At 54.7% G+C, this 10,631-nt stretch overlaps 1 protein-coding gene across 1 annotated transcript in view; it reads left to right on the top strand.

Moving 5' to 3' along the window:
* Tnrc18 (trinucleotide repeat containing 18) overlaps positions 1-10,631 on the top strand; it is an 80,781-nt gene that overhangs the window by 33,379 nt on the left and 36,771 nt on the right. The window contains 5 exon segments of the mRNA XM_033765114.1: positions 1-215; positions 1,397-2,395; positions 7,896-8,071; positions 8,862-8,998; positions 9,218-9,346. The exon segment at positions 1-215 is cut by the window's left edge and continues 146 nt beyond it. Of these exon segments, the coding sequence (XP_033621005.1) occupies positions 1-215; positions 1,397-2,395; positions 7,896-8,071; positions 8,862-8,998; positions 9,218-9,346 (1,656 nt within the window).

Raw genomic sequence — 10,631 nt, 5'->3', positions numbered from 1 at the left:
GGCCAAGGTCATCCAGAAGCTGGAGGATGTGACCAAGCCGCCCGCCTACACCTACCCCGCCACGCCCAGCTCCCTCCCCAGCAGTCCACCGCCTGCCTCCCCGCCTCCCACCCCTGGCCTCACCCGCAAAGAGGAGGCCCCCGAGAACGTGGTAGAGAAGAAGGACTTAGAGCTGGAGAAGGAGGCCCCCAGCCCCTTTCAGGCTTTGTTCTCAGGTAGGACTTGAGGGCTGCCTGAGCTGGCTCTGGCTCTGGCTGGGGACACCCATCTCATCTGTCTGATTTTTTTTTTTAATGCAGTACTGGGGATTGAATCCAGAGCCCTTGCACTGAGCTACATCCCTGGCCCTTTTTATTTTTTTATTTTGAGACTGGGTCTCACTAAATCACTAAGTTGCCCAGGTTCAAGAAGCTCAAACTTACCATCTTCCTGCCTCAGCCTCCTAGACTGCTGAGATTCCAGGCATATGCTACCTAACCAGGCTTCACTCATTCTGAGTCTTTGTTGAGCACCTACTGTGTGCCGGGCCTTCTGCCAGACTGTGGAATGCATTCACATGCACACAGACAGGCATCACTTGTACCTGAACAGGGGTGGAATATCAGCTCTTGCTCCTGAAACAGGGGTCCTGAGTGTTAGGCCAAACGAGACCTGTTGAACTCTTCACCCTGAGCAGTAGGAATGCAGAGGCACCTGTTCTGATATCAGCCCTGTCAGCCCCATATGCCTGCTGGGACCTGCGGCAGGTGGTTTGGGGGCTGTTAAAAGCATGTGAGCTTGCACTAGGGAGGACTTGGGTTCTTATGCATGTTTTGGCCCCGGTGCTGTGTGAGCTCGGGCAGGGTGGCTGCCCTCTCTGGGCAATTGGGTGTGATTCCTGGGTTGCTCTCATTCCTCTTCCCCTACATTGGGTTCCTGCTGAGCACCTGTAACCTGCCCACTCTGGGTTGGGCCTGGGACTGTGCCAGTCACACACGTTCTGTTCTCAGGCTGCGCTGCAGGTGGGGGGCAGAGCTGTGTTACTTTGACATTTGGAGCACCTGTGTCATTGGGGTGGGGTGGCAGGTTCTGGACCGGGAGACTGAGACACGCTGGCTTGGTGAGGAGGTGCCAGTCTTTGTGGAGCTCATGGAGCATTTGCTTCTGGCCCAGCCTTGTGCTGGGGGCCGGGGGACAAGGGTGGAGAGCCCTCCAAGGGGAAACTGACTCAAACCCTAGGGATCAGGTGGCGGCTCACGGGTACCTCCGAGGCCCAGACATGTGGATGGGCCCTGGCATTTCCCAGATCACCTGGAAATGCTCCCAGCTGCCTGGAGCTCTGTCCGGGTGGTAGACAGGTGGGGACAGCTCTGTCTGGGCCCCTGGGGCCCCATACTGATTGCCGGTGTTCTTGCAGACATCCCCCCAAGGTACCCATTCCAAGCCCTGCCGCCACACTACGGAAGGCCCTATCCGTTCCTGCTACAACCCACGACGGCCGCCGACGCCGATGGCCTGGCCCCTGATGTGCCACTTCCGGCCAATGGCCCCGAGCGCCTGGAGCTCTCGCCTGAAGACAAACCCATCTGCCTGTCGCCCTCTAAGATCGCCGAGCCGCTGCGGGAGAGCCCGGAAGAAGAGCCGCTGGCTGACCGCAAGGTGAAGGCTGAGGTGGAGGATGTGGATGAGGGCCCTGCGGAGTTGCCACCGCTGGAGTCACCACTGGCCCTGCCTGTGCCCGAAGCCATGGTGGCAGTGAGCCCTGCGGGCAGCTGCGAAGGTGGCCTGCGGGAGTCTCAGGTGCTGGGAGCCACAGGGCAGAGCTGCCCAGAGCCCTCTGAAGACCCGGGTTTTGCAGAGGCGGCTGAGGCACAGGCAGAATTGCTGGGCCGGACAGAGTCCCACATGGCCGTCCTGGAGTTGGCGGGGCGGCTGTCGCCTGAGCCGCTGGTAGAGACTAAGGAGGAGCCAGTGGAAGTGCCCCTTGATGTGCCCGTGGGGACCCCTATGCCTGAGGCAGAGCCCGAGGAGGGGCTGGCACAGCCGGCCCTGAGTGAGCCCCAGCCCAGCCTTGAACTGCCGGACTGTGACCTGCCTGCCAGGGAGGGACAGTGCCCCGATCAAGAAGTCCAGGAGGCTGCTCCTGTGCCTGCCAGCACCAGCTACCTGGAAGGGGTGACCTCAGACCAGCTCCTGCCCAGCCTGGAGGACCCACTGGCTGGGATGAATGCCCTGGCAGCTGCGGCAGAGATGCCTCAGGCCAGGCCACTGCCCTCCCCAGACGCCGGAGCTCAGGCTGTGGAGAGGTCGGACCCGGCCCCAAGCCTGGTCCCGGAGCAGGGGTTCCTGCAGGGCATCACCCTGCTGAGTGAGATCGCAGAGCTGGAGCTCGACAGGAGGACCCAGGAGGCAGGAGGTGAGTGTTGCACTCAGCAGTTGGTTCTGTGGTTCTTTCTCAAAAAAATTTTTTAAACTGGGCGTGGTGGCACACGTCTGTAATCCCAGCACTTGGGAGGCTGTGGCAGGAGGATCGCTACATGTTTGAGGCCAGCCTGGGCTACACAGCAAGACCTAGTCTTAAAAAACAAAAGTAAAATTTTTTCAATAAGGTTTTCTAGCTTAGAAGAGCCCCAGAATAGGCCTTGTTCATACTGTTTAAAAAATTGTGATAAAATGCAGCAAAAATATACTATCTTGGCCCTTCTAAAGTGTTCCATTTTCTGTTAAGGACATTTACATTGTTGTGCAGCCAGTTTTCCAGTTTCCTGGGGGTGAGATTTCTCCTTCGTCCATCAAAGGTGTGTTTGTGTTAGCATGATTCTTTGGTTTGTAAGGGATAGAATTTCTTGTTTAAACTGGCTTTTAAAAAGGTAGGAGAAGCCAGGCACGGTGGCTCACACCTGTAATCCCAGCAGCACTTGGGAGGCTGAGGCAGGAGGATCGCTGTGAGTTCGAGACCAGCCTGGGCTACATAGTGAGTTCCAGGTCAGTCTCAACTACATAGTGAGACCCTGTCTCAAAAAAAAAAAAAAAAAGTAGAAGAGGGCCAGGGATTTAGCTCAGTGGTGCCATCATCTGTCTTGCAAACACAAGGACCTGAGTTCGATCCCTGGTACCAACCCCCCAAAAAAAAGGTAGGAGAGACTTTATTGGCTTAGGAAACCAAAGTTGAGCAGATGTGGGGCTGTTTCAGGTATGGCTAGATCCAGGTGCTCAAAAATCATGAGTTTTTCTTTGCCCGCATACCCCTTTCCTGCAGTGTGTCCTATTCCCTCTCTCCCTGTTCCACTTTCTTCTCTGTTGGCCTGGTTGGAGGCAGGCTTGTTGTCCTCATGGGGGTTTCCACCAATTCCTCCCAGGGCTATTCAGCTCTGATGAGCAGCCTTATGAAGGAGACCATCTCTTTCTTGGGGATCTGGCAAAAACTTCAGAGACTCACTCTTATGGACTGACCTGGGGTCATGCTGTTTTTTGGGGGTGGTGGTGGTAGGACTCAAACCCCGGGTCTTATACAGTCTAGGCAATCACCCTGCCACTGAGCTATCTGCCCCACAACCTACTTTATTTGGAGCAAGGACTTGCTGTGCACCCCAGACTTCCCTTGAACTCCTGGGCTCAAGGGATCCTCCCACTTTAGCCTCCCAGTAGCTGGGATGCATGGTTCATTTATTTTTTTCCCCCCATCAGTACTAAGACTTGAACCCAGGGCCTTCCCACTGAACTCCATTCACAGTCTTTTTCTTTTTTCTTTTGAGATGCAATCTAAGTTGCCCAGGCTGGGCTTGAACTTGCCATCCTGCTGCCTCAGCCTCCCAGAGTGCTAGGTTTAGGGGTATGCACCACCATGGCTGGCTGGTTTATGCTTTTTACAGCAGCAAATCCTGAAGTTGGAGAGGTGGGCCAGGCTGGTCACACCCACTGGTCACTTCTGTGGTGTGGAGTGGCCCTGGCCTCGGGAGAGGCTGACGTGTTTGCTGTGTTCTGTGTTTCCCTCAGTGAGTCTCTCCTATCATTGACTCCCAAATGAGGATCATCATGTGAACAGGGCTTTGAAGACCTGCCTCGTTCACTTAGATTCCTGATAAAACATTTTTCAAAGCTGTGGTTTTTAGAAAACTTTTCCCCCCCTTGTACTGGGGATTGAACCCAGGGCATTTGCACTGAGCTGCATCCCAACCCTTTTAAAATTTTTCATTTTGATTTTTTTTTTTTTGTGTGGTACTGGGGATCGAACTCGGGTCCTTGCGCTTGCGAGGCAAGCTCCGAACCACTGAGCTAAATTCCCAGCCCAAAATTTTTCATTTTGAGACAAGGTCTTGCTGTGCCACTAGATTGCCTGGGCTGTGCGGTTGTGATCCTCCTGCCTCAGCCTCCTAGAGTATTGGGGTTACGGGTGCACATTTGCTGTTGCAGGTTGGATGGTGGTTATCTCTGTGAAAGAACTTTCCTCTTATCTGATTCTCTTTGGCTTGTGTTCCCAGCGGTGGTACTGTCCAGTCACAAGGCTGCCTTTTCAAGGCTTTTAGTCCCCGTGGTCATATGGCCTCAGGAAGCTGGGCAAGGTGCCCACTGCCCTGTAAGGGTCCCCTGCCTCACCCCACGGGGACCTGGTGTGTGTGGTTGTTCTAAAGTCCATCGTGATTTCTCTGTCATTAAAACAGTCACTGGAGCTGGCATGGCGGTGCACAGACTATTATCTTTGTACTTGGAGAGTGTGAGGTAGGAGGATCTCAAGTTCGAGACCAGCTTGGGCAACTTCATGACATAGCAAGACTATGTCTCAAAATAAAAATCATAAGGGCTGGGGATGTAGCTCAGTTTGAAGGCCCTGGGTTCAGTCCCAGTGTTGTTCAAAACAAAAACAAAAAAGGTCACTGGTGCTTTTTTAATAGAAGAAACTGGAAATCTAATGATTCATCTGACTGGTGGTGGCTTTTCTTTGGATGAGGCCTGAGGAGGGGCCAGAGGGTACTGAGAAGTTAGGGCCTTGTTTAGGAGGTGGCCCTGGGGCAGCGACGTGGTTTGTGGCTGCTGTCCACCTCTGCCCTGTGCTTGGAGGCCTGGTCTGATTGGCTCCCTGCTGATCCTCCCTGGCCTCCTGGGACGCTGGAGCCGCCTAACTTAATAACTCACCAGAAACTGGGCGGCTTCAACAAGATAAATTCTGTGTCTCACAGTTCTAGAGGCTACAAGTGTTTGAGCCCAGGGCTTTTGCACTGAGCTGCTATAGCCTTACTGTGTTACTTAAGTTGCTTAGGCTGGCCTTGAACTTTTGATCCTCCTGTTTCAGCCTCCCAGGTGCTGGGATGTCTGAGATCAGATGTTGGCAGGACCGGCTCCTGCTGAAGGCCACATGGGCCAGTCTCCTGGGCTTGTGGATGGCTATCATTGCCCTATATCTTTCTGTGTGCTTGTCTTTGTCTCCAAATTTCCCTCCCTACAAGAGCTCCAGCCATGTTGGATTCAGGCCCACGCTAATGGCTGCATTTAGCTTGGCCACTGCATCTGTTCACATGGTGAGGGCTTTGGGGGGTCAGTCTGAGAGCACCCTACAGGGGTGGGTAGAGTCTGCAGCCCGGTGGCCTGTTTTAATAAGTATAGAAGAGGTGTAATCACAGCAAAAGACACATTACCACGAATCCCCTCAGAATCCCCCACCCACTTTGAATATGCTTACCCTTGTCCTTGCCGCTCTCTGAAGCTTGGAGTCCTCTTTGCTGAGTGACTTTAGTTGCGCTCTTGTGGGTGCCTCAGTATCCTGGTGTGATTGAAAATATTTCCCTTTCATGGTTAGTTGGACTGTGGGGTGCCAGGTCCAGTGAGTGAGGTGTATGGGGATACAGCGTCATGTTTTTACGAGGCTGCCTCTTCCTCCTTGGATGGCACTTGGCAGGAGCACTCACTGTGTTTTTAATCCTACCTCGTAAAGACGTGAGAAGACTTCCTGAACTCTAGATAGTGGTCAGAACAATGGAATGCGTGTGTTGGAAGCAAAGGAAAGTATTTTAATGGGGAGCGGCTAATGCTCCCTGTGTCTTGCCGTAATATGTTTTTAAAATGTAAACATTCACGGGCCAGGGATTTAGCTCAGTGGTGCCGCCTCCTGCCTTGTAAGTGATCCTGAGTTCGATCCCGGGTCCCCCCCCCAAAATTAGGCATTCAGTATTCACTATATATTTTGATCATCCCTTGTATAGGAGCAAAACCAGTGATTGTCAGCCAGGGCATTTCTGCCCCCCAGGGGACAGTGGTGGTACATTTCATCTGTCGCAGCTTCAGGGGTGCACTGCTGACATCTAGTGGGCGAGGCCAGTGCGCCACTCACTGTCCCGCAGTGACGGCTCCGCAGAGAATGGCCGGAGGTGCTGGGGGCCCAGCAGAGCAGCGTGGGCCTCATGCTCCTATTGTAAATGTCCACCTTCTGGAACAGGGATCAGTGACAGAGAAGAGAGTTTTCCCTTCAAACATGTGCATAACAGGGGCAAAACCGGATCATATTTGGATCAGTGGAAAGTGTCGATTTAATTTGGTGGAAGTGGAACCTGGCTTCCTTCTCCTGCTGCTGGATCTGGTTGGAGCTGCCTTTCTAGAGGGTAGGGAATGCTTCTCAGCAGAAACCTCGTCTTGGCACAATAATCACCCCAGTTGGTTGGTTTCCTATCACTGGCTGTGCCTCTCCTTCCACTGGGTGGAGGTGGGGACCAGAACTCTGGTGCGGTGGTACAAACCTATAATCCAGTGCCCTGGGAGGCTGAGGCAGGAGGACCTCAAGTTGGAGCCGTGCCTAGGCAACTTAGTGAGACCGTGTCTCAAAAAATAAAAGGTTCAGCTAGGCGTGGTTGGTGCATGCCTGTAATTCTAGCACTCGAGAGGCTGAGGCAAGAGGACTGCTATAAGTTCAAGGCCAGCCTGGGCTACGTACTGAGTTCAAGTCCAGACTAAACTGTTGACGAGTCCCTTTCTCAAAAAGCAATGGTGATTTTTATAAGGGCCAAGCTAAGACTGAGAATGAGCGGAGAAAGCTAAGTGTGAAGTACGATTTGTGTTGGTTGACTCTGTTCTATGTTTTTCCAGGGTGCCCGTGTGTATTGGGGTATTATTACCCACAATAAGGGTTTCTGGAACCACTGAACAGTGACTGCACTGTCACTGGCCTCCCCAGGGAGGGCATGTGTGGTGGGCAGAAGAGGGCTTGCTCCCCCGCCCCCCTTTCTATGCCCCCCGCATTACTAGGATTGAACCCAGGGCCTTTGCATTGAACTATATCCCTGGCTCTTTTTCCTATTTTTGAAACAGAGCCTCACTAAGTCATTAAACTAAGCTGCCCAGGCTGGGCTAGAATCTGTGATTTCCTGCCTCAGCCTCCCAGAATGCTAGGATTATATGTATACACCACCATGGCTGGCTTCTTCTTTTCTTTTTTGAGATAGGGTCTCACTATGTAGCCCAGACTGATCTCAGACTCTCAGCAATCCTCCTGCCTCAGCCTTCTGAGTGCTAGCGAATCCTCCTGCCTCAGCCTCCTGAGTGCTAGCATTGCCGGCGTGTGCCACCATGCCTGGCGGAGGCTTCTTTTTTCTGATGATGGGAGCTAGGTGTATTCACTGTGGAAAAGTGAGGAGTGCTACACTCCTAGAAAGGACCTGTTGGCCTGGGGTGGCTGTGCAGAGTGCTCCATGCTCCTGCACACAGTGTGGTCTGGGACCAAGTTGCATGGTGCATCTTTCCTGTCTGACCCTCTTAGCACTGTGTCTTCCATCTCTGGAAGGCCTCGGTCCAGGTGGCCCATGGTGCCGCAAAGCCTGGGGCTTGGGCTGGCTCTGGGCCTCGGTCTCCATGCTTGGGGTCACCGAAGGGTTTGGCTGCGGTGCCCACCCCCACCCCATGCGACTCACTCTCTTCCCGCCTGGCCACAGGTGCAGAGCCCGGCCTGGCCATGCGGCCCTCACTGGACAGCCTGTTGGCAGCCAGCAGCCACATGCTGAAGGAGGTGCTGGACTGCCCCTTCTTGGACCCGCTCAAGAACCTGCGGCTACCGCGGGAGCTGAACCCCAGCAAGAAGTACAGCTGGATGCAGAAGAAAGAGGAGCGGGTGAGTGGCACTGGCCCAGGAGTAGAAGTGGGACAGGCATCACCCAGAGGTGCCCTTTTCCTGGGGCGTAGCTGACTTTGGAGCCAGAGGTGCCTCATCCGCACCTGGCTTCCTCCACTGAATTTGTATGGGGCTCTGACAGGGTTGTTTCCCTCTGAGTTTATTTATTTATTTTCACAGTACTCGGGATTAAACTCAGGGCCTTTGCACTGAGTTACTTTCCCCAGCCTTTTTTTATTTTGAGACAGAGTCTCTCTAAATTGCCCAGGCTGGGCCTAAACTTTCAGTCCTCCTACCTCAGCCTCACAGCGCTGGGATGACAGGTGTGTGCCATTACGGCCGGCTCTGTCTGGCTTTAGTTCTTCATCTGCTACCTCATTGGGCACATCACACAGGCTTGGCAGACTGGGAAGAAAGCAGCCTGGGTGCCAGGCCTGGCTCTGTCCTTGCTTTCTGTGGGTCCTTGGGCACGTGCTGCCTGCTCCCTGAGCCCCAGCACACATAGGACACCAGCCTTTCCTTCCTCTCTGAGCCCTCCTGACAGGCAAGGCACTGTGTTTTACCCACAGCACATTATGTGCTGACATACTCCTGCTGTGGTCTCCAGCACAGAGATGTGGCCTGGGCCACAGGTACTAAGTGGCAGCTATGGAGTTTGAGCTGGAGCCTTTGTGGTCCCAAATGCCTGGCCCTTGCTGTCCCCACTTGTGAGTGGCCACCTGAAGAGCTGGGTAGTCGCTGGCGTTGCCATCCTCACCACTTGGCTTGTTCCTCGCCCTGCCCCGTCCAGATGTTTGCCATGAAGTCTTCCCTGGAAGACATGGATGCCCTGGAGCTGGACTTCCGGATGCGGCTGGCAGAGGTGCAGCGCCAGTACAAGGAGAAGCAGCGAGAGCTCGTGAAGCTGCAGCGCCGCCGGGACTCTGGGTGAGTGCCCAGCCCACGTCCTGTGGCTGGCTTGCCCACTAGGCGGTCAGGCAGTGGCAGGCAAGTGCCCAGGCCATGCTGTGCCGGTGCTGGGCTCAGTAGGTAGGCTGTGGTGGCTGCCAGGTGTGTGTGGACCCAAGTGACATGTGCGCCGTGTGTGCCCCTCTCTGCGCCTGGCCCACCCCCAAGGTCACAGCGAAGCCTGTGGTTCTCTTTAAGGGACAGGCACGAGGATCCCCATAGAAGCTTGGCACGCAGAGGCCCTGGCAGGCCGAGGAAACGGACTCACGCCCCGAGCACCCTGTCGCCCCCCTGCAAGAGAGGGAAGAGCCACAGCAGTAGCGGAAAGTAAGGCTGTCCCCTCGGTGGGTAGGGGACTGGCATCGAGCTTGGAGGGGAGGTGCAGGGCCTGATGCGGTGCCTGCGCCCGGGGACCTTGAGTCCCCCAGGCTCTTAACCCCCTGGAATGGCAGATCCTAGGGAGCTCAGTGCTGCCTGGGCACACAGGGCGAGCACTTGGCTGGGAGGACTGACCTGTGAGAGGTCGCCCGGTGGCCTAACTCGAGCGCTTGGCCCGTCTTCCTGCCAGTCTGCTTCTTCCGTGGCCAGGGCCTAACTTCCGCCCTGTCCACAAACCTCCTTGCTGTGGGGCCACCAGCCCTGCCACGACTGTCTCTGACGCGTGCTGTCGCTTGGTTCCTTCTGTGCTGGACATTTCCCCCGATCTGGCTCTTCCTGCCTGTGACCAGGGCCACTTCCTGTGTGTTCTGGGGATGAGGTCCTCGGTGATGGTGCAGCAGATCAGTGAGGCCCCACTGGAGGTGGTCTTGTGTGCTGGCTGGAAAGAGCACTGCTCTCCAGGCTGGGCTTCGTCTTCCCTGGGCATAACTGGGCATCCAGCAATAAGCTGAATGAGGAAGGGGGCTGCAGCGTGTGCCATGGCAACAGAAGACACGGAAGAGAAGGCAAGAACCTCTGGGGCACCTGAAAGGCAGCAGGACAGCTGTGGGTCTTCTCAGGAGAAAGCTGCGCACAGCCTCGCAATCTCTCGCTTCACCTTCCTGGATGTTCGTGAGAGAAGAGAGGATGGAGAGAGGAAGAGATGCGGAGCTGCCAGCCGCAGCAGGGCAGGACAGAGGCCCCGGAGAAGACAGCATGCGGCTGGGGCCCAGCCATGCAGGCCTAGCGCTCAGGGGTGTGGGTCCTGGGGGGCTGAACTTCCTGCTGAGTTCCAGGTCCACCCCTCCTGCAGCCTAAGGCAGGTGTTAGTTTTTCCAGGCCTCAGTTTCCTCATTTGTAAAAAAAAAAAACTGCAGAACAATGCATTCTGTGGCTAAAAAGGACACAGTAAAAGCACCAAGCCAACGCAAGCTACTTTTATTACCTGTGAAGCTTCAGCTTAAAGTGGGGAAGAAAAGTCTTTGTCCATGTCCCATCTACCTGGACTCACAAGGAAATGGAAAACCAGCTAATGGCTCCTTCGTATAAGTCCCTGATCTTAATTCTCCTCTCATCCTGGTAGATTTCCTTGGTGTTTCTGATCCTTGTTCTTGGCATGTTTGGTAAAGAGGTAGCTCACTGTTTACAGATGAGTGTGTGTGTGTGTGTGTGTGTGTGTGTGTGTGTGTGTGTG

This window comes from Fukomys damarensis, unplaced genomic scaffold, assembly GCF_012274545.1.
Source record: "Fukomys damarensis isolate Sample0158 unplaced genomic scaffold, DMR_v1.0_HiC HiC_scaffold_17, whole genome shotgun sequence".
Taxonomy (NCBI): Eukaryota; Metazoa; Chordata; class Mammalia; order Rodentia; family Bathyergidae; genus Fukomys; species Fukomys damarensis.
The sequence above is the reverse complement of the archived record's forward strand: the minus strand, read 5'-3'. Positions and strand labels throughout refer to the sequence as shown.